The sequence below is a fragment of the Danio rerio genome, chromosome 7 (assembly GCF_052040795.2).
Source record: "Danio rerio strain M-AB ecotype USA chromosome 7, GRCz13ab, whole genome shotgun sequence".
NCBI classification, from domain to species: domain Eukaryota; kingdom Metazoa; phylum Chordata; class Actinopteri; order Cypriniformes; family Danionidae; genus Danio; species Danio rerio.
In genome coordinates this window covers 4,662,049-4,686,170 of record NC_141027.1, presented here as the reverse complement: position 1 = coordinate 4,686,170, position 24,122 = coordinate 4,662,049, and the positions used below count along the sequence as shown (strand labels likewise).

Here is a 24,122-nt window from a genome sequence, read left to right as displayed (position 1 = left end):
AAAAGCAAATTGTTATGAATGAACTGAAAAAGCCCCCCGAGGTGAAGAAGACATGAAAGTTTGGCTTTTATATTTATGTAGAAAATAATAATTTTTGTAATATTTTAATTCGTAATTTTTTTTTTCATTTGTAAAGATATTTGCGTATTGCTGTACATCCTGTGTGTATTAAGCAATGTGAAAGCGGCACACAACTAACGCTTCTTTGCTGGACTAGGCACTGGACCTGCTGGTCAATTGAACAGTCAATTTTAGTTCCTCCAAATAGCAATGCGCCTCTTAGACCAGAACACCTATGGGTGCACATATGAGCGCAAATGCATTTGCTATTTAAACAGCGTGGCGCAAAACATCAAAACGACAAAACACCTTGCACCGGGTATATGATTGGGCCCTAAACAGCTTTTCAACAACTTAAAAACTCTGGTAAATGCTCTTCATCTTTCCCCTGTGATCTGTCTCATTTTTTAAAGATGCTGCTTTTTCTGGGCACCAATCACAGCGCTTGGCTGAGGTACATCTAATTAGGGCAGGGCAACTTGGGAACAGAACAGAGAGAGAGAGAGCAGTGACACAAAGAGTGAGAGACAACTAGACTTAACAGTCACTTTATTAGGTACACCTGTCCAACTTCTCATTAAAACAAATTTCTAAATAGCCAATAACATGGCAGCAACAAGCAGGGCCGGCCCAAGCCTTTAGGGGGCCCTAAGCAGAATTTTATTTGGGGCCCCCTTGGTGCAGACAATATGATAAATTATCGTTAATCCTTGATTATTTGCATACTTTAAATTTAAAACACGCATTATCAATTTTATTTACTGTAGCTGTGTTGCTTACATTATAAAATATGCTTTTTTTCTTACATATACTTTTTGTATTTTCTAGTTCAAATATCTAACAAAATCACTTTAAATCAAAATCAAATTAAATCAAGAAGCATTTTTGACAGAAAATCTGTCTAGAAAATGTTTATTCTTCAAGATATTTTACATATTTGGAATAGAAACAAGACAAAAACAATAAAAAGTAAAGAATTTTTGCTGTATTTACCAACTGTCAATGATTCATAGTACATGGCTGTGAAATATGATCACAAGAAAACCAACCATGATATATAAATTTTTTTGTAAATGAAGAGTAAAAAATGCATCAAAAAGTTATAAGATGGACTTCTTTCATTAAAAGCACATTTTTATAGTATTGCAACTGTGTAAAAAAAGCACACAGCTGTCCAACAAGCTGAAAAATGCAGAGATAGGTTTGTGACTGAAAGGGCTCATCTCTAAATTAGTCAGAGCAGCAGCATCACAATTACCATAGTGAAGCCTTTAAATGTCACTTTAAGCTGTATAGAAGTGTCTTGAAGAATATTCAGTCAAATATTATTTACTGTCATCATGACAAATAAAATAAATCAGTTATTAGAATTTAGTTATTAAAACGATTATGTTTACAAATGTGTTGAAAAAATCTGCTCTCTGTTAAACAGAAATTAGGGAAAAAAAACAGGGGGGCTAATAATTCTGACTTCAACTGTGCATGTTAGAAAACAGTTAAAATAGCAATTTTTTTGCTTTCTAGTTTTCTGTAAACTAAAGACATTTATTACAACTTGGCCAACCTATTTGATGTATTTTATGCATAGCCCTGGTTTATTTTTAATCATGCAAAATTTTACATTGTCACTAGATTAATATATTTTCTTTAAGAACAGTAACTGATTGGAATGCTCAGAAAGGTGAGCACAGACTTCTCTGAGCACTTATAATGCCTCCAGCAGTGGAGAACATTAGTTATTTACTCATCAATTTAAAAAGAGCATTATTTTTAGGTTTTTCTTTTTAATTTATCTAATATTTTTAGCAAAAATACCATCTACAAGAGTTTGCAAAGGTCTGCAAGGGTTAAATAAATGAAAGACCCTTCAAATTATGTGTTCTTGTCCTAATGATATCTTTATATATTTTGGCGGAAATAAATAGTGTGCATGAGCCCATATTCCTGTATGAAGTTTCACAATTGCAATGGCTCATCTTTCAGTGGTTAAAAAGGCTGGTGCGTCTCTGATGTATTGTTGATCCACCATTACCTGGTGGCAGCTGAGTGTACTGCAGCCACAGCGGTAAATGGCTGCAGTCAGAGTAGATTATTAATTCAGATCTTTTGTACATTTAAATAAATATCGATTCTTGGCGCCAGAGCATATTAATTTATTTGCCCCACCCATAATCTATAACCAAACTCTCCAACAAACTAAAACAAAAACGAAAGTTAGTAATTTCATGCACTCTTGGGGGCCCCCTGGTGGCCATGGGGCCCTAAGCAGCCGCTTAGCTCGCTTATGCCTTGGGCCGGCTCTGGCAACAAGGCACTGTAGGGGATCAACCTACGTTTTAAGATCAATCAGGGTTTATTAGCTCATTTCAGTGAACCGGATCTTGGAAATTCTAATCATTAATTCGACTCAGTTGAGTCAGATTGAATCAGATTAAAAGATTTACACTTTATCCACAATGTACATCACTGCATCCAGAGCTGATTGTTTTATGTTAAATGATTACTTCCAATCCAATGATAAATGAAAACAGAACACATTCCTCATCTTACTTCTTCACTCTCAGTAGTTTCTGCAGATGAAGTTGAGTCGGTCAGTTTCAGGACGGCTGATCCAGGTCTGATCTCCTCCAGACTGAACTGCTCCAGATCTCACTGTGGGCTCACAGTCCTCCTCTGATGTGCCGTTCCCTGGAGCCCAGTTCTGATAGCACACAGTCTGTCCACTCACCCAGAACCAGATGCCCAAAGCACAGGAGTGACGTAAACCCAACCACACCGCCTCAGTAGACGCCAGTTTAACCACGTTCATCACCTTATACTGCATCTCCTCTGACTGAACCGAGACCAGATCCACATGATGCTGTCTGCAGTATCTCAGAGCTTCAGACCACGACAGATTCTGCTGGATCACAATAAGTTTATCTGGACACAAAACAAAGCAGAAACTAGAGAGAGACTGATCAACAACAACATGCAGAACAAACACTGTGGAGGAATTTGTTATGTCAGACATGTAGGCTGTACTCACACAATGCACAGTTGCCTCGAACCGGGCAAAAGCATGCTTGTCCCTTCTCCCGTCTCCCCCGACGGCCCGCACTCACATTACATTCGGGCCTAGGCAAGCTTACGTCATCGATGCTGCGCTGTTCAGTGAGCGCTTTCGCTCAGCACAGCGGATATTGCTCTTGTTATATTGTTTCAGTCGTTTGATATGCAGTGACCTGCTTTCAAATATTTCGCCAAACAGTCTTTAGGGATGCGGTGACATGCAGTCAGATATTTCGCCGAACAGATCCGCCACTTTTGGCACTCATAAACAATCATAAAGCCCTCGTGCACTCACACGCAAGCGTACCGCGCCAAAGCCCAAGTAAACCCCACTCAGGCCCACCTCTTCCAACCGAGCCAGGGCTGGCCAAGAGAACTGTGCCTGAGCCCGATTCAGAGCACTCACATTTCCAAACGATCCAGGCAACGGGCCTGCGCTCGGTTCGGATTGCATAGTGTGAGTACGCCCGTAGAGTCAATTTTAACACTTTCATAGCCACTGACAAGATAACTCGTTAATTTAGAGACAACATTTCACTGGCATTGACAAGTTTTTATGGCAATGTGTATTTATATTAAGGTAAGGGAAGCCCTAATGCAGTTCCTAAATCAGTTACAGGACTTCAGAGTCACTTAGAAGTGAAAAATAAAACAGAGAAAGTGAAAGTCAGATTGCGTGTGAAAATGAAGAGTTATACAAGCTTCCTTTGGTTCCTTTCAGAGTTAACCACAGTGAAATGATCCACCCCTGTTGATTTGCAAGAGGTTAAAAATGTGGAAGAGTTTTACACACACATGCGTGTGCTCACAAAAACACATTTGTGCAAAATATGTGTATTATATGCTTCATGAAAATGTACGGCCTTTTTCTCAGTTTTTGTCAGAAAATGTTGCATTTTTGATTACACCTACCTGCATTCAATTGGGGGAAAACACAAGTCCATGAATGTAGATTTTTTTTTTAAAGCAGAGGTTTGGTTCTTTATTCTGATATATAATATGATCATATATTTATATGGGAAAACTTCCTGAGGGCCATCAAATTTAGTAAAAAATCAGCATAAATGCTGGCAACCTTTTTTAAAACACTGGCATGGAAAGAGTTAAGAGATCTGGAGCTGATGATGGATTGAGTGTGTTTGGAAGATCTGCTTACCTTCATGACACACAAAAGGAATCTGCCGTTTATCACAAGGAACGTCTGCCCATCCTCTCTGAGAATTGATTCCGATCACTGTACAGTCTTCACTACCTCCATTATTATTTGGTTCTATATCAGCCCAGTATCTGAATGAGGAGTTGCTCTGATCTGACCACTGCCATGTGTCTCTGAACAGACCGATCCAGACTGGAGATCCACGTGAGTTTTTGTCTTTAATGAAGTTCTCCAGTTGTTGATTCTCATTCTGGTTCCTCACACTGACCAGATCAATGTGATTCTGTCTGCAATAACTCTGAGCAGCTCTCCAGTTCATTGTCTGATTGACAAACACCAGTCCTGTGCTCACTTTAAGCAGAGTAAAATCAGTTCAAAATCAATTAAAAACATAATTTTATTAGTAAATTCTTAATCTGCTGTATGCTTTGGCTGTGAACAGAAGCAGCTGTGAAAGTTTAAGAAAAGCCTGTGCTATGAAGAGTCGAGTTGCTACTGTAAGAGCATGTAAGAGTATAATATTGTATAATATTTATCTGTTTGCCTTTCAGTTTATATAAGGTTTGTCAGACATATCTGACCCAATATTACAAATTATATCAGACTTATTTTTCAATATTTACTATTCTGACATTTAAATGTCCATTTGAAGCATCTTTTGTAAAATAATTGTTTGTTACTGTAGGGGTTTGTACTTACTGTTATAACAGATGAAGACATAAGTATTACTACATGCTTTATTATCCCATTGTCCATTATTCATCACAGTACACTCATTACTGCCGGCAGGTTCTGCAGATGCATAATTTGGAAAGAGCACATGATCACCTGAAGACCAATGCCATTTATAAACACTCGTCTTTTGAAGACCAATCCAGATATTCTGAACACGTGCCTCATTCACACTCTTCATCAACTGGATCATGTCGTTCATGTTGTCAACAGTGGCCAGATCTGTGTAATTCTCTCTGCAGTATCTCTGAGCTTCAGTCTGATTCCTCCCCTCATTTATATAGAAGTACTGACGCCGAACACATTCAGATATGGAGCAGAGAGCTGTGAAAGAGACACTTTGCTTTAATGATTTTCAGAACAGAGTCAAACCTAATGAAACTATAACCCATAAATAAAACTACAAACACACTCACCAATGAGGAGAAGAGGGAAATATAGAGATTGAGCCATTTCTGAAGAAGAAACACATTGAACACTTAAATACTTTTATGTTTTTACATAAAAAAAACATATAATGATCTAAAATTTTAAGACAACATAAATAACTCAGAAGTCTTTTTTTAGTGTGTACTGCCTATAGATGTGTGTGTTCTTACCTCAGCGCTGGTGTGTTTCAGTCCTCAGTCTGTGATTCTGTCTGCAGCTTCAGACTATTTGATTATTCTATATCTGCTCTCATTTGTCACATTATTTATTACTCTAAACAAAGTCATTTTAATTTTTCTTCCTCGTTAAAGAGAATTTGCATTTGTTCTCTGTGTTGTCTGTTGTTGCTGTACTTCTTTGGAAATGTGTTCATTTGAATGCAGTTCTACAGTCGAGTCTCACATGAAGATTTTCCAAAGTACCTTAACAAGAAAAATCCACCTTAACATTTGCATTGTCTTTTGTTTTCCATGATATTTATATATATATTTTTTTTTCTGTAATTGTGTAAAACATTGAGTATTTTGCATGTTTGCTGATTTACATGCATATGAAAATCTCCCAGGCCTTCCGTGATGCACTTTGATAGGAGAATGTTATGAGCATCTCTAAAACTTAATTCATTCATTTTCCTTCAGCTTAGTCCTTTTATTTATCAGGAGTCGCCACAGGGGAATGAACTGTCAACTTATCCAGCATATGTTTTACACAGCAGATGCTCCAGCTGTAACCCAGTACTGGGAAACACTCATACACACTCATTTACACATTCATACACTACGGCCAATTTAGGTAATCAATTCCCCTATAGTGCATGAGTTTGAACTGTGGGGGAAATCGAAGCACCCGGAGGAAACCCAGGCCAACATGGGGAGAACATGCAAACTCCACACAGAAATGCCAACTGGCCGAGCCGGGACTCAAACCAGTGACCTTCTTGCTGTGAGGCGACACGACTGACCACTGAGCCACCGTGTCGCCCATCTCTGAAGATTATTTTATATATAATTTTTTTATAGTTTGGCTGGTGTACAAGGCTTGTGTGCAGCTAATCAAGATGAAATCATTGGGATATTAAACACAATCTTTCTCAAATGACACTCACATTTTTAACAACATGGGCTAAATTGCTGTTCTGTATTATTTAATATGTAATTAATTTATTAAATGGCACTGACATAAGAAATAATTCACAATGAGTCATTCAATTATTAGTAAAAAAAAAAAAAAGCAAACCCAACGTGGTGATTGGCCAAACTGCTCCTGTGTGTAGCACTAGTTTCTCACACTCTCAATCCAAAGCCTTCTGTTGTGTTTTGATGTAATTTTGGACTGTTGTGGCTGTGAAATAACTGGAAATGTAATGCAGTAGAATCCTGCTATAATAGCATTTCTTCTGAAAATAACCTCCTTAGAATCAGCCAATCAGAACCAAGCATTTGTCAAGGTCGGGGTAAAGGGAAGAGATGAGGACTCCGGAATACTTAAAATGAGTGATTCAGGGTGCTTTTACACTTGGTCTGAATGCCTGGTCTGTATTTACACTGAGTACGTTTACATGGACACCAATAATCCAATTTTAATATGATTAAGGCAATACTCTGATTAAGAGTCGACCATGTAAACAGCGATTTTTTGATTAATGTATTCCGATTGAGGTCATAATTGAACTAAACAGAAATCGGATTAAGACGTGGAGTATGCTGATTTTAGTCGCATTATTGAAGTGCAGTGCTGACATGTAAACACCACAATTAAACTACTATCGTTTAGGATTTAGCATTTTGCGACAGGATATTCTATACACATGGCTATTTGACACTATTCTCTGCACCAACCGAGTCAGTAAAGTCAAGTCAAGTCAAGTTTATTTATATAGCACATTTCATACACAGTGGCAATTCAAAGTGCTTTACATAAACAGGAATAAAAAAGACAAGTTTAGGACATAAAATGCAGACAATAAAAATTATTAAAAACAGATAAAAAAACAATTTAAAATGTGTTAAAATAGGTTATAAAAGAATGAAAAAGAAAACGAAAAATATAATAGTGCGATCTGTCGGACGCAGCACAGTGCTCATTCAGTAAAGGCACAGCTAAACAGATGTGTTTTCAGTCTTGATGTGAATGTGCCTAATGTTGGAGCACATCTGATCATTTCTGGAAGCTGATTTCAGCAGCGAGGGGCGTAGTGGCTAAAAGCTGATTCACCCTGCTTTGACTGAACTCTTGGAATTTCTAGTTTATTTGATCCTAAAGATCTGAGTGATCTGTTAGGTTTGTATTCAGTGAGCATATCTGTAATGTATTGAGGTCATTGGCCATTTAGTGATTTATAGACCAGTAATAATACTTTAAACTCTATTCTGAATGTAACTGGCAGCCAGTGTAAAGACCTGAGGACAGGTGTGATGTGCTCTGATTTCCTGCTTCTGGTCAGAATTCTGGCTGCAGCATTCTGGATGAGCTGCAAGTGTCTGACTGTCTTTTTGGGCAGGCCAGTGAGGAGTCCATTACAGTAATCCACCCTGCTGCTGATAAAAGCATGAACAAGTTTCTCTAAGTCTTCACTGGAAACAAAGCATCTGATTCTTGCAATGTTTTTCAGATGATAGTATGCTGATTTACTGACTGCTTTGACATGACTATTGAAACTCAGATCTGACTTGACCTTATTTTTTGTTGTTTGACCCTTAAAGCCAAGGTACGCATTCACCTTGAGAACCTCATCTTTGTTCCCAAACGCAATGACTTCAGTTTTCTCTTTGTTTAACTGAAGAAAATTTTGGCTCATCCAATTGCTCATTTTATCAATGCATTGGCAGAGGGTGTCAATAGGGCTGTAGTCATTAGGCAGTAAGGCTAGGTAGATCTGAGTGTCATCAGCATAGCTGTGGTAGGAGATTTGGTTCTTTCTCATTATTTGGCTCAGAAGGAGCATATAAAGCTTAAACAGGAGAGGTGCCAGAATCGAGCCTTGTGGTACTCCACATGTCATGGGTGTCCACCTTGACCTATGGTCACCTATACTTACATAGTAGCCTCTCCCTTTAAGGTAAGATCTGAACCATTTGAGGACCGTGCCAGACAGCCCAAGCCAGTTTTCCAGCCTATCCAGAAGTATGCTGTGATCGACAGTGTCAAATGCAGCACTGAGATCGAGCAATACCAGCACTGTTAGCTTGCCTGAATCTGTATTTAGGCGTATATCATTGATTATCTTTATAAGAGCGCTCTCTGTACTGTGATGTGCTCTGAAACCAGATTGAAAATTGTCTAAACACCCCCTGAACTTTAAGAACTTGTTAACCTGGTTAAAAACAACTTTTTCAATGAAAGGGAGATTTGAGATTGGCCTGTAATTGCTCAGTAGGGTGTTATCCAGGTTGCTCTTCTTCAAGAGGGGTTTAACAACTGCAGTTTTAAGTGAGGTTGGAAAAAATCCTGAGAGAAGTGAAGCATTTACCACTTTTAGAAGATCCATTTCTAGACAGGTAAACACAGTTTTGAAGAATGATGTGGGGAGCGTGTCAAGACTGCAGGTTGATGTTTTCATAGCTTGCATGATCTCTTCTAAGATTTTACCGTTAATTGGCATGAAATCAGACATAATGTCTGATTTCTTTAGTTGTGGTTGAGCTTGTTTGACATCGACACGACTTGGCTGATTGGATGAGCTGATTGCCTTTCTGATATTATTGATCTTGTCAGGAAAGAAATGAGCAAACTCATTACATTTGCTTTCAGAGAGTAGCTCACTGGGAATCCGACTGGGGAGGTTTGTGAGCCTCTCTACTGTTGCAAAGAGTGTTTGAGCATTATTTACATTGTTGTTTATAAAGTTTGAGATGAAAGTCTGTCTAGCAGTTTTTAGTTTCATATTAAAATCATGAAGACTGTCTTTATAGATATTATAATGGACTACTAGTTTCGTCTTTCTCCACATTTGCTCAGCTTTTCTAAAGGACCACAGACACCCACGTTTTTCTGACTTACATTTCGGGTGTATTTTTTGAGCAATTACTGATCCTGAGTTTTTGCCATTTTGAGTTTTTGCATTTTTTTTGGAAATTGGAAAAGTCTCTGTTTTTTGTTTGCTTTAACTTTATCTGCTATTTGAAGTATTTTTTTGCCATTACTAAATTCCTCCTAAGAAGAAAGTTCCTTTCTGTGGTTTGGGTTCTACAATGCCAATTTGGCTGAGTGGGTTTGAGATTAACATCTCACGCCGAAGATCCGAGTTCTATCCCTGACTCTGACAGTCTTATTCAGATTAAGGCAAATAATTCGACTACTGATGTCAATGTAAACATAGTCACTGTCTTTTCCTTCTGAACCCCGGTGCGCTTGCGTCATCTAGCTCCTGTTGTGTGTACAGCTGTTGCTAGGTGACGGCAAGGCAAACTTTCAGAACATCATGCAATGTCTGCAGAAGTCAAGCAGACATTATCACTGTTTCCACAAGGTCAGTTCTGCTTTTTGCCAAGGTAGGTGATACACAGACATACACACATGAATGAATGTCATAGTGGTTCACTACCATTATTGGTTACGATTTCATTAATATCAGAAGTGAACCTTTCAAGAGTTTGCACGAACCATACCCCATACCACATCTTTCAGGCAGACTCGGGTACAATTCACAGGTTGAAATCAAGTGACCTTGGCAATTTGATGTCTATTGATTCTAAGCAAAATATCTGTAAAGGTTTCAAAGCTTCATGAAGTAGTCTTTCTAAAGTAGACATCACTACAAAACACTATGGTAACCCTTTATTTGGATGGTACACTAACCCCAACCTAACAGTCTACTTATAATCCAGTGAGAAATAATTGGCATGTAGATTCAATGTAACTCAAATTTAACAAACGGATCATCAAAATAAAGTATGACCAACACTATTCTGTTTGCCACTTGTATAATCTCCTCATCTGCTGTATTGAATTACTGCCTTAAAGATGAAATGTTTGCTTGTTTGTTGGTTGGACTGATTATTATATTGTTGAATTTTTCTGCCTGATTTTTTTTACTGTTCTTGATACGCTTACAGGTGCAATAGGTGACTGACTTCAGCATAAACATGTAAACATATATGTAAATACAGTGTTCTTTCAAAGTCAAAGTAATTTACATAAAGTTACAACAATAACGTTGACTGTTCATCCTTCTAATTTACATCAGGGGTGTAATTGTTCTTTCTTAATGTCATAACAGGGTGTGTACATAAGCAAATTAACTATGAGGATGTGCACGCATACTAACTTATTTGCATTTTATATGATAATCAAGAACAGAAAAAATAACTGCATCCATACATATTACAGTGGAATACTTATTGCCAAAAGAAGAATAGAAAAGAATAGAATAAAGAATAGAATAGGGTTGAATTTCCATCAGAATTTTCAATCAGATAGACTGCATTTTCTTGTTAGTTATGGCAGTCATCATCTACTTTATTTCCAGACTCAAAGTCCATTATGAGACAAATATAAGCTTTTGTGGTCATTGAACATCCCAAGGCACTTCTCGTAAAGAGTAGGGGTGTAACCCCGGTGTCCTGGCCAAATTCCCTCCATTGGTCCTCACAGATCATGTTCTCCCAATCATCCCCTTCCACTGAATTGGTTCTATCATGGTCTCTTCAGTCCATAGCTGGTGTGTGGTGAGACCACTGGCGCCATTGTCCTGTAGCTGCCATCCCATCATCCAAGTGGATGTTGCACACTGGTGATGGTGTGGAGAGACCCCCCCCCCCAGAATTGTGAAGCGCTTTGGGTGTATGGCCATACACAATAAGTGTGGTTTATTTATAAACTAATTTCAAGAGGAGTGCATGCTTATGATTGAACACAGCTTGTCCAGCATCAGCTAATACACAATCCACCAATCAGTCAATTTCTAACTCAACATAAATAACCAGAAATTCTTACATCAGTATCCTCTTTCGCCCCCACTCTTCGTCCCTTTCTAGACAGGGCAGCATGGCAGCCCAGTGATTTACACTGTTGTCTTACAGCAAGAACACCCCTGGTTCAAGCCCTTATCAGGCCAGCTGATATATATGTGCAGAGTTTACATGTTCTCCCCGTGCTCATATGGGTTTTCCTCTGAAATTTTTCACCTTGGTTTGGTTGTGAGGTGTCACGATCACCAGCGATCTAAAACACCATAGATCGCTGGAAAACACTCACAAGTGTTAACAGACTACAAATCCACCATTTCATGGACTACAACGCCATACATGCACTCTGCTCACACACACTCATGTTCTACATCCTGACTGAATACACTCCCACAGCTGAAGCTGCTCACATACTGATTACTTGGACTATAAGAACACCTCTCAAACACACAGTTGTTGCTGAGTCTTGTCTACTGTTTTAGTGACACTACAACATGTTTTCGATCCTCACCTTGTTTATTTGTTTAATCCTGTTTGCTGCCTGCCCTGTGACCTACTGCCTGTTATTTTGACTACAACTCTGGATTGCCCTTATACAGCTGTTTGTCCCTGTATTGACCACTGCTTGCCTGACTATTCTAATAAACCTGCATTTGGATCCGCACCCCTGTTGTCAGTGTTACTTCCTCTGGTTACATGAGGGTTGGGCAATTTCTGTGAGATAACCATTTCTTTGCAGGCATCCGGGAGTCTCTATGCTTATGCAGGACACTCCCAGAGCTTCCGGGAGACTTGGGATATCTCCAAGGGTGAATTCTTGAAATCCCCTATATTACTTACATACTTACTAAGTTACAATAATACAAGTTTAAGACAGTTAACAATTAAGAGTTATACCTGTGTTTTCTCATGGAGGACAGTAAATCTAGGATTTTACAGCAACATTATAGTTCCATTTTGTGAAACATCTAACCGAAAACCAACTAAGAAAGAACAAATAAAAAAAGACATACATAATCCACAAAATCAGATGTTTATATACACCCGAACTTTTCAGTGGATCCACATTATAGAAAAAAAACTAATTGAACTAAGTTTATGTCAGTTTTGACATTATACCATTAGCAGAGTCTGATAACTTACACATAAACCTGCACATCTGTCTCCATCACTTTGTTACCTTGTTAGCCTTAATTTCATTCTGTTTGTTAGACTGTTTTTGCTGTGAGCTCTTTCTGTGTGTTCTGTATTTTCCCAACCTGTATTTCCTGCATTCCCAGTTTACTATATTCATTCCTGTCTTTCTGGTTATAATTCTTAGATTTAATAAAATAATAAAGCTTGGAGGACACCAAGGCAGCACCAGACATCTAGTTGTCACATAACCAGTGATTGCTCTGCAGAGATCGCTGGTTCTCGCAAGAACACTAAGGACTACACTTCCGCTTTCCCCTGGACTATATTCATACATGCTCACCGGTCACACTCACACATGTTCACTCATCAAGACTGATTGCATTCTCACCAGCTGAGCCTTGTCAGAGACTGATTACTCACCCTACATAAGACACTGGCTGCGTCCAAAAACGCATACTTCCATACTATATAGTACGCTAAAATCAGTATGCGAGCCGAGTAGTATGTCCGAACTCATAGAATTTGAAAATCAGTAGGCGAGAAGTACCCGGATGACTTACTACTTCCGGCGAGATTTTGAAGTGTGCATCCCAAGCAAGCTGCGCTATCCCATAATGCCCCTTGAGAGAATTCATGAATGGAAGTGAGGCGACGCAACTGACGCAGGTAGGTCACGTGACCATGACAAAATGGCGGATGTAGTACATCCGAATTCCATTCATACTTTTCACATTCATACTGTATAGAACGCACTTTTCTAATGGCCGAGTAGTACGTTTACATTCAAATGCAGTACCTACTGAGTAGTAGGCGGTTTCGGACGTAGCCACTCATTTACTCATCCAGTTTGCCGAGTCTTGTTAGCTGTATCAGTGACATTACGAAGCGGTTCTCCTTGTCTTGTTTCTCCGTGTTTAGACGCAACTGTGTTTGGACACAGTGTGGTGTCTCGATCAAAAAGCTACCCATTGACATGCCAAATAGATGACTAAAATGAGAGTATGCGTTCTGTGATGTGTATTTCCTCACCTGTGGGGGGCAGTAGCTGTTTTCTCAATCCAACTTCCGATGCACGAGTGCAAAGTGTAAACAAATCAGCATTTAGTATTATTATCACACTAATTGTAACTCACCATGGAGGGATTTACTCGTGCAAGGATGACTGATAATCTAATAATAAATATCATCTGCAAATATTTGCAAAATGTAGCAAAATTACAGCCGGCTCAGATCAGAGAGCTCTCTTCTATGCTGAATTTGGTCAACTTAATCTGAATTTAACTCAGTGGTGACGTGTGAATCACACAATAATGAAGCTGATGGCTTTCTTGCCATCAGGAATGAGAAGGCAGACAACCGACAAACCTTTAAAATACTTGATTATTTAAAATTTAATGAGTAAATAAAGAAAACAAACATACAATGACAATCACTTATGATGACTACCACTGAACTGAAAGCAAATCAAAAACTCCAGGCCGGTCCTCTCTCATTTTTTTGTCATTACAACTTCTTTTATGCTTCTGCTCCTCTGTGAGACTCGAGTTCAGTGTGTATATAACCCTTGCTCTTTAACACTTGAGCCTTCAGCCTCGCTGTATTGCTACAGCTCTCGGCCAAGCCTATTTATATGTTGCTTAATGTAGCAAAGAAGAATAAGAATTTGCTTTATTAAAGCTATTAAGCTCAGTAGTCTCTGCAGCATGAACACAAGCATGTTGTTTACTGGCTAGGGTCAAGATATCAGCTAATAACATCACCATTTCACAAAACATATGGACTGACAGTTCTTAATAATAATTTTTTGATTTGTAAATAATAATGTGTTTTTTTTTTTGTTTGTTTATCAAACTAGAATACATTTCCTTGTGTGCACACCCTCATTATTCATTTGCTTATATACACCAGGTTTTGACTTTCAGAATGGACAACATTTACATCTCTAATGGGAAACTGAAGGATGAACAGCCAGTTATTATTGTAGGGAGTCAATGGATCGTTCCAGATCCGAACAAGTCACAGACCACATTATTCTTAAAAGATTGGTTGGTGCCTACATGTCTGAGCTTTGATTTCATTTTCAAAGCAATCCACGAGCACCCAACAAAAGGCAATCCACATGATGACTTGCAAGTCGCGATCGCAACTGCGTGCTAATATACTCTACACTCAAAACACCCCCAAATGGGTTTTTGAGAGTGCCTTTTGGTTCGCGCCTCCTTTGGCGTCTGCAAGGAATACACATTCTCAGGCAGACACAGAAGCAATCAGAAAAGCTTCCAAATTTTAAAAGACCTACAGTAAAACTGCGTTTATTTGAGTAATGTATGTTTGCTTTATGTTTCTGTAGGTTTTTGTGTGTACATGTTCCATGTGTTTAACAAAACTGTTATGGATAGTTATTGAGTTATAGCCCTCAGTGACAAATGAAATCTACAGAATGTTGGTGTCACCGACTCGGTCCCAGTCATTCCCCTCGCTGGCCAGCAGAGGCCGCCATCCCCGGACTTCTAGCATTACATCATCCACATAGACTGATTGTGCACATACCTGATCTGAATCCCGGTAATGACCCACGCTACCTATATAAGCCATACTCAAACCACAGTCCAGTGCGAAGTCTTGTTTAGCCCCGGCCAGCATTACTGAGCGTTCTTTCCTGCCTGATCTCCTGTGCATTACCCCGGACTGTTTCTGACTCTGAGTTGCGTTCTGCCTGCCCTCGACCCTCGTTTGTTACACGGACTCTGAACCACGCTGCCTGCCCTCGACCCACGCCTGTTATAAGGCCTCTGAACCACACTGCCTGCCACTGATCTATGCCTGGTAAATCACTCTGTCTGTCAGCCGCCAACCCCACGATCTTTATTGACTGCTGTTGATGTGAGTTTGCACTTTAGTGCGTGTTGGATGTTTGTGTTTGAACTGTCTAATAAAAACTGCAAAATGGATCCCTCTGTGTCAGTCTCCCCGTTACAGTTGGTGAAATACATCATGTATTGATTGAAAGCTAGGAAAGTTTCAAATGCATTGATTTATATGAAGAAACCATACTACGAAAAGTGTCCATGTTAAGAGACTTTATTTTAACAACTATGCTATCAAAGCAGCACCGACACAAATTACCCGGCCTTCTAGAAGGCGGAATTGCGGTGACCCCACCCCGCAGCTTCTCTGATTGGACAAATCAATGTGTAGGCCCCGCCTATACCAAAGCCTATAAAACTTTGAACAAGAAATTTCTTTGTCGTCTTTTGCCGGTCGTCTTTTGCCGGTCGTCTTTGCCAGTCGTCACCGCCGTTGTTGCCCGAACGTCGCTCTTCTCGTGCTGTGGCCGTTACATCGCCTCGTTACATCACGGAGCAAACTGCGACCATCACTTGCTGCCGGCTAGACCCCCAGTCTGCTTGCGCAACAGCTTCAACAACAAGCCATCGGGTCAACACATAACTCTAAAACTCCATAATAACCATAGAAACCCCAGGAAGGATTTCGAACGTCGCCTCGTCCAACATCTGTATCCCTAGCAAACGACTAAGGAAACCCTTCTTCACCGACGAGGGAATTCCAGCACGTCACTGAAGTTGCTACGCTGACCAATCAGCTTCGCCGGGATTTCCCTTTGGACCAGTCGAGGAAACCAAAATTCCAACAGAATGCAAGTAGCACAAACAAGGTTTCTATTCATTGCTGAAACTGGTGTGAATTATGTTTAAGTAGTGAAGAACAGCGACATTCTCTGTTTTATGTTTTTTCTCAGGTTGCAATGCTAAGAACAGCAAATGCTAGAAGTTGAATCCACTCAGTCATAACTCTCCTCAAACTGCTTGTGCGTGTGTGTATGTATGTGCGTTTGCTTGTTTTATGTAGATTAGTACTTTGTGTTATAGAGTAGCAATAAACTTTTGTTTCATTTTAAGCTCCGTGTTGGTGTGTTGTGTGCTTTACAAGTTAATGCCTCAGCTTCAGATACTGCTACCTTGCTCATTAAATAATTAGATACTGATTTATATTGTTATTGTTGGCCACGTTATAATATAATACAGGATTGCTTTACACTAAACGTTCTATTTGCTGGACAAATACAGAGGTTAAGTGTTAGCTTTGAATAATTCTATGTGAATCATGTTCAAGTCTTTAGATTCGAATCCCCAAAGTTTAAATGTGATTTAAACCAAGGAGCTGATTCTTACATTGTTCTCATTAAAGTGAATTCATCTTTGCTTTGACACAAATACAAAAAAAAGTTCAAATCCAAAACTAACTCTAAAAATATGTCAGTAAACATTTTTTAATAAATAAATGTAGAAATGTTTAATTGTGCATGTTCATCAACTCATTATTAATGCATCTGCATCAAGTGAGCAAAAATGATTGTCCTCATTATTATATATTTAACGATATTCAATTCTGAAATCAGCAATAATATAAGGTTGCTGGTTTTACGTGTTTATTTCAGCTGGTATTGGTGTGTTATGACCCCAAATGTCTAGGGCTGAGTTTGAACAAGTTAAAGAAAATAAATAAACAAACAGTTGACAGGTAATGATTTTAATGACCTTAAGGTTCTTTTATTGCGAGAAAAGGGGGGAAAGTTTGTATTTGCATAAAACCAAAGCATAGAAGCCGAAACAAAATAGCTTCAGGGCTGAGCAAGGTCAAAATAATTAACAAAAAAATAACTCCAATCTGAAGACTTACCTAATAGAACCAAGTGGTACATTTAAAATAATTATAAATATCTCAATGACCAACTTTAGGTTTTTTAAATAACCATTATTTAATGTCACATAGGTACATAATGCTTAGCTATCCACAGTGAACCAGTTGTTTATATATAGAAGTAATAAAAGAAACTATAGGTGAAGAAAATAATTACCCATAACCATCATACAAGGATCTGTAAAAACACAAGAATTAAGAGAACCCATATTCATTAAAATTAAATATATACTGATTAACATACTATTTTAAAGTCATATCAACCATAATTTCCCAATAAAATCATTGATAGATTTAGGCTAGTTTATATAACATTTACTCATATCACAAGCTTTTATCCAAAGGAAATGATAAATGACCCATCACAAAACTTAGACAGCAGAATAAGGCCTTAACGTCTGAAATGATTATCTGCCACAGTTTATAAAACTGAAATGTCTTAACAAATAATAAAAACACCACAAACCCCAAACGCTTTGAATGAACTGTTCACCAAAATAATAAGTGCTATTTAATGTATTTTACTTAAAACTTAATTAGGTCAAGTATTTAACTACACCAACTCTACCTTCTAAATGTGTCATTAAAATGTTTACGAATGTTTAAAACTAATTAGAGGTCAGATGCTAATTAAATAGACATGGGTTCATGGAAGGTTTACACTAATGATAAACCATTAAAAATTAAACTAATTTTGCTTTAAACCATTATAGTTTCTCAAAGATGCCAAATCCCCACAACGCTGTGCTTCAAACCAAGAATCTCTACTGTACTCTAATGCTGGGTTCACAACTAGTTTGAAAATAAGTGTCCATACAGGTAAATTACATACAAAGATTATCACCTCTTTGGCAATAGTTTAAAAAACTCAACTTGTGCAGAACATTTGTGTAAGCAATGCTTCACACTTGATGTGAACCCAAGGCATAACTGAAGCCTACTGAAGTTGATTATATTATGTAAAAAAAAAAAAAAAAAAAAAAAACTTTAGAATCAAATGATAAAAAATGCATCTTCTTCACTTCTTCACTCTCAGTAGTTTCTGCAGATGAAGTTGAGTCGGTCAATTTCAGGACGGCTGATCCAGGTCTGATTTCCTCCAGACTGAACTGCTCCAGATCTCACTGTGGGTTCACAGTCCTCCTCTGATGTGCCGTTCCCTGGAGCCCAGTACTGATAGCACACGGTCTGTCCACTCACCCAGAACCAGATGCCCAAAGCACAGGAGTGACGTAAACCCAACCACACCGCCTCAGTAGACGCCAGTTTAACCACGTTCATCACCTTATACTGCATCTCCACTGACTGAACCGAGACCAGATCCACATGATGCTGTCTGCAGTATCTCAGAGCTTCAGACCACGACAGATTCTGCTGGATCACAATCAGTTTATCTGGACACAAAACAAAGCAGAAACTAGAGAGAGACTGATCAACAACAACATGCAGAACAAACACTGTGGAGGAATTTGTCATGTCAGACATGTAGAGTCAACTTTAAGAGATCTGGAGCTGATGATGGATTGAGTGTGTTTGAGGATCTGCTCACCTTCATGACACACAAACGGAAATTCCCATTTACCACTACACAAGTAGTCACCCCATTGTCCCTGAAAGTTCTGTTCAACTGCTGCACAGCGTTTATCATCTGGAGCTTGAGGTGCACCAGTTTTCCAGTATCTGAATGAGGAGTTGCTCTGATCTGACCACTGCCAAATGTCTCTGAACAAGCCGATCCAGATATCAGATCCAAATGTCTGACTGTCATTAATGAACTTCTCCAGCTGTTGATTCTCATTCTGGTTCATCACACTGACCAGATCAATGTGATTCTGTCTGCAGTAACTCTGAGCATCTCTCCACTTCATCCTCTGATTGACAAACACCAGTCCTCTGCCCTCTTTAAGAAAATACATTTATTTTATCAGTTTATTCTTTTTCTGCTTTGGATGTGAATTGAATCAGTGGTGAAATGTTAAAAACAACTTTTTTTTTATCAATATTACTATGATTACTATTTTAAATCTTTAAACTTTATGCTGTAAGACTATAATTCAGCATCTCTTTTTTCAGTTCAGTTAATAGTGGGTTTGTAAGAAATATCTGCCCCAAATTTATAGCAGATTTGACTTGAAAAAATATTAGATTTATGTTTCGCAAAGTATATTTTATAATGTTAGCTAATATCACATTTAAAACTCTATTTAAAGTATCTTTTGTTAAATTAAAGTTTGTTGTCAAGGATTTTACTCACTGTTGTAGCAGATGAAAGTCCAAGTGGCATTACATGCCTCAACAAACCACTTTCCATTTTTTATAACAGCACAATTATCACCGCTGTGTGGTTGTGCAGATGCCAAGTTCAGAAAGAGCGCAGGATCACCGGAAGACCAATGCCAATTATAAACATTTGTACCCTGAAGACCAATCCAGACAACTCCATAATTCATTTTCACACTATTGTTCAGCTGGATCATGTCATTCATGTTGTCAACAGTGGCCAGATCTGTGTATTTCTCTCTGCAGTATCTCTGAGCTTCAGTCCAGTTCTTGTTCTCATTTATAAAGTGATACTGACGCTGAACACATTCAGATATGGAGCAGAGAGCTGTGAAAGAGACACTTTGCTTTAATGCTTTTCAGAGCAGAGTCAAACCTAATGAAACCATAAACCATAAATAAAACTACAAACACACTCACCAATGAGGAGAAGAGGGAAATATAGAGATTGAGCCATTTCTGAGGAAGAAACACACAGATAAACATGTACAAAATTAGATCCATTTGGAGTAAAACATTGCAACAGTTAAAAGAGAAAGATAAATGCAGAGTACACAATAAATGAAGAATATCTAAAGTGTAATATGTAGATGTGTGTGTTCTTACTTCAGAGCTGGTGTGTTTCTGTCCTCAGTCTGATGTTTCTGTCTGCAGTGTGATTATTCGGTGCTCTCATCCGTCATTCAGCACGTCACATCATTTGTTTATTACTCTAAACATTCGGGTGTATTTGCATAGTTGTCCTCTCTGTTGATCACTTGTTTCTGTAATTCTTTTGAAGTGAGTTTATTTGAATGTGGCCGAGAGTCGAGTTTCTATTTCTTACAATGAAGTCTTTCTATAGTGGCTTCGCAAGATAAATCCACCTCAACTATGTGATTCTTTCACATTAGCTCTCATCCTTCATTCAGCACATCAAATCATTTGTTTATGACACTAAAAGCCCATGTTTCATATTTTAGATCTCTATATTTGTTTATTTGTCCATTTCTTTCCTCTTATTTGTATACTGGCATCTGTCAGTTAGTGTCAGTAAACCTTGTTACGGCTTCCTGCTTGTTTGTGTCATGACGTCACTCACTGTTTGTTTCCTGGAGTCTGGTAGGTTCGGCTCTGCGCACCTGCGGCAAGTTGTGCTATTGCAAAGTGGGTATCGTCACCTTGGATTTTAAAGGTTCTATCTGCATTCTGAATGATTTTGAGATATTGAGCTTCAAAGTTTTTGCACTCTATATAGCAAACAATATTTGTGTAACCTTTCTTTTTTAAATAAAAAGTCTTAAAAATGTAAACAACTTATAAAAAACATCCCATAATGAAAATAAGATGTCATTTAATAACAAATATGTCAATAACTCAACTTGACAAAAATGTCAAATAGAACCTTATAATTCTAAGGTGACGAAATATAGACCGACATTGAGCAGAGAGAGACTTTACTGCCAGCCATCAAGCTTGATCTGTTTTATTTTAATTTGCTATCTTTTTTCTTTGTTTAAGTCTAACTTTATGATGCTTTGTTCAGTGTTTGAACTATACTGTGGCCTTTAGGGAGCCCTTTTTTTGTAACGGGGGGTTTCGGGGTTGTGTTTCGCTTTTATCTTGAAATAATAATAATAAGTCCCTTGCCACATATAAGCTATAAAACACACAGGATCCCTCTCCTAAAACAGCAACGTATATACAAACTATAAAAAATATAAAACAAATATTTTTAAAATTGTGCCTAAAAGCCGGCAGCTAGCTCTCTGCAACTCTTACATGGTGGCATACTGAAGCTAAGCAGGGCTGTGCTCAGTCACTACCTGGATGGGAGACCACATGGGAAAGCTAGGTTGCTGCTGGAAGTGGTGTTAGTAAAGCCAACTGGTGGTGCTTTACCTGCGGTCTGTGTGGGTTCTAATGCCCCAGTATAGTGAAGGGAACTCTATACTGCTCAGTGAGTGCCGTCTTTCAGGTGAGCCCTGACTCTCTGTGGTCACTAAAAATCCCAGGATGTCCTTAAAAAAAAGAGTAGGGGTTTAACCCCGGCATCCTTGCCAAATTTGCCAACTGACATCTGTCCATCATGGCCTCCTAACCCTCCCCATATTATATTTGGCTTCATCGTCTCCTCTTTACCAATCAGCTGGTGTGAGGTGTGCGGTCTGGTGCAATATGGCTGCCATCGCGTCATCCAGGTGGATGCGCACACTGGTGGTGGATGAAGAGATTCCCCTTATTGTGTAAAGCATTTTGTGTGTCAAGAAAAGCTATTTAAATGTAAGGAATTATTAATATTACAAAGTAGGCTAAATAAACAAAACATTATGATAGTTTCAATTTACTTTTTTGCTTAAAAAAAAGCACCTTTAATAACTTTCTTTGACCCCTAAAAATATCCTTTGAGGGTTTTATTTTGACCTGCACAAACAACAGCAGCCTAAACAACAGAACATCATTGTCTAACTTTACCTGCAGTGTTTCTGTATGAGTTAAGGCTGATTTATACTTCTGCGTCAAACGCCGGTGTATGCTACGGCGCTGACGCATAGCCCTTCGCCGTGGCCGTCGCTGACGTGCACCTCTCAAAAAATGTAACTACACGTCGCAACGAAGCGTAGTGTAAGCTCTGTGATTGGTCGGCTTGGTAGCGCTGACGAGTCTGGGCGGGACCGAGAGCCGCAAGAATGGCGCAAGCGATTGTTTACAAGTGTGGAGTCCCGTGAAGGAGCTTCGGGTGGAAAGTTTTGTTTTGTGTTTACATCATAGTTAAAGTTGTTGCACGTCCGCCAGTTCCTGCCTCAAAATGTGCGAGTTTGAGCCACTTGTACAACCCGGAAGTGTTCAGGAAAAGCAAAACAGCAGTGAAGAAACTCGACACAGAGGAACATTTACACCTCACTGCCAACAAGCGTTTCGGAAGTGTTAATGCAGACCAACAGAGACAGCGCGCAGAAGTATTAATGCACAGCCACGCGCGTTGCATGCGCCGTGGGTCACGCCGGTCACTTGACGCAGAAGTATAAATCAGGCTTACCACTTTCCTTTATATAAACTCAATAAACATGAATGTTTCACTTAACAACAAAAATAAATAACCTTGTCATGTAGTCTATCATTTTTCTAATCGCTCTATATGCTCAAGATGATGGCACTAAGCACAACATATGCTTTTTATTTTACATAGGCCTATAGAATGTTATGGTAACTCACTTTTCACTCCAGTAATGGCCCATTTCCACTGAGTGGTATGATACGGTTCCGTACCGAACCGATCCAAACCACTTTTTCGGCACCCTTTCGAAAGGGTACCAAACACGAGAAACGGTACCAATAGGCGGAGCTAGATGTGCAGCTGAATGTTATTGGTTTACAGAGATATGTCATTCGCTTACGCAACAAGCCACAATGAAAACAAAATAGCCGCCATGTTTGAAATACACAGCAAGATATTACAGCGAAATTATATATACATATAATAACGAGCCATGGTCGATCTGAGCTCAAACAAATCCTGTTGTCGTCCTGATGAACAGCCACAAAGCCATGGAGTAGAGCAGAATCTACCCTGTGCCTCGTATTTTTTTACGAGCCAGTCTGAGGAGCAAGTGGTTTCGCTTTCTTGCCTGCGCTCGCCGCGCGTCTTTATCTTAAATAACAAACTTCATGAGCTGATGATAATAACGAGCGCTTGATTATTCATGTGCTTTTAAAACATGATCCTGTTAGACACTGATAAACATGAGAGTGAAGCACGAGGGAGAAGCCAGGAAAAAAGCAGCACCCTATTTCTTCAGCAAATGTGAACAAACTGCCTTGTTTTAATTTTTTATCATCACCTTTTGGACTATTATGAACTGGGAATGATGGAATGACTCTCTAATAGAGGCTACACGTGCTGCTGAAGATTACAGACACAGATGAGAGGTTTCCACTGACTGTAGGCTATATTTTGTGTTGTGTTGAACCTAATTAAGGACGAAATGTATGCTGCGTGTAGTTTTTCTGTAGTTGGTAACATATGGGATACTGTAAGGGTCTGTATGTGTTCATATATGTTCATTTATTTATTTAATATTATTACAGGCGTTACAGTAGGCTATTTTGCACTGTCATTGATCTGTAGTTACCATCAAATCCTGTTCATAAAAAAGTTAGTAATAAACATTTACTCACAAATACTTATGTGTGTAAAGCATCTGTTTTGTGAGAAGTGCTTCTCATATGATATGCGAGTGGATGCTGCACACTGGTGTTGGTCTGGAGAGGCCCGCAACTCCTCATGGTTGTGAAGCGATTTGCCATACATGATAAATGCACTATATTATAAATTTCCCTCTAGATATAGGGCAAATTGTGAAATATTACAGTGAAATTAAGACCACTTTACCAATCACACAGAGACATTTTTAATGACACCAAACATGAATATAGAGCCTCAAGATACACCGTATTAAAACTTAAACATTCTGGGATGTGAGTGAGCTGCTCTGGTGGACAAGGTAAAGTCCAGGGCAGTTGATGCATAATCGAGACAAACTGAACAACTCGTTTCCTAGCTTTCCTTAAGCAGATAGTCTACTAATACTCAAATGGACCATCAAAATAAAGTGTTACTGTAGGGTCCACCCAGTTGGTCCAATGACGGTATCCACTGGTGGATGAAG

At 38.8% G+C, this 24,122-nt stretch overlaps 3 protein-coding genes across 5 annotated transcripts in view; all 3 read right to left on the bottom strand.

The window, feature by feature from the left end:
• si:ch211-272h9.3 overlaps positions 1–24,122 on the bottom strand; it is a 151,163-nt gene that overhangs the window by 24,677 nt on the left and 102,364 nt on the right.
• Positions 126–5,850, bottom strand: si:dkey-81n2.1. 2 transcript variants are annotated; one of them, XM_087260422.1, is made up of 6 exons: positions 5,599–5,850; positions 5,416–5,454; positions 5,163–5,323; positions 4,967–5,059; positions 4,268–4,618; positions 132–2,982 (listed from the first exon to the last, which is right to left on the bottom strand). In XM_087260422.1, exons 4-6 carry the CDS (start codon positions 5,028–5,030, stop codon positions 2,621–2,623), a joined length of 777 nt encoding a protein of 258 aa, XP_087116548.1. In that variant the 5' UTR covers positions 5,031–5,059; positions 5,163–5,323; positions 5,416–5,454; positions 5,599–5,850; the 3' UTR covers positions 132–2,620. The 2 variants fall into 2 exon arrangements, with proteins under 2 accessions (XP_087116547.1, XP_087116548.1); XM_087260421.1 differs by having other exon boundaries at positions 126–2,982; positions 4,967–5,323; positions 5,599–5,673.
• LOC147842954 (C-type mannose receptor 2) lies at positions 17,018–21,319 on the bottom strand. 2 transcript variants are annotated; one of them, XM_087260429.1, is made up of 5 exons: positions 20,080–21,319; positions 19,894–19,932; positions 19,448–19,801; positions 18,743–19,093; positions 17,018–18,587 (listed from the first exon to the last, which is right to left on the bottom strand). In XM_087260429.1, the coding sequence occupies exons 2-5, from the start codon at positions 19,928–19,930 to the stop codon at positions 18,226–18,228; spliced, it is 1,104 nt and encodes a 367-aa protein (XP_087116555.1). In that variant the 5' UTR covers positions 19,931–19,932; positions 20,080–21,319; the 3' UTR covers positions 17,018–18,225. The 2 variants fall into 2 exon arrangements, with proteins under 2 accessions (XP_087116555.1, XP_087116556.1); XM_087260430.1 differs by lacking the exon at positions 20,080–21,319 and having other exon boundaries at positions 19,894–19,982.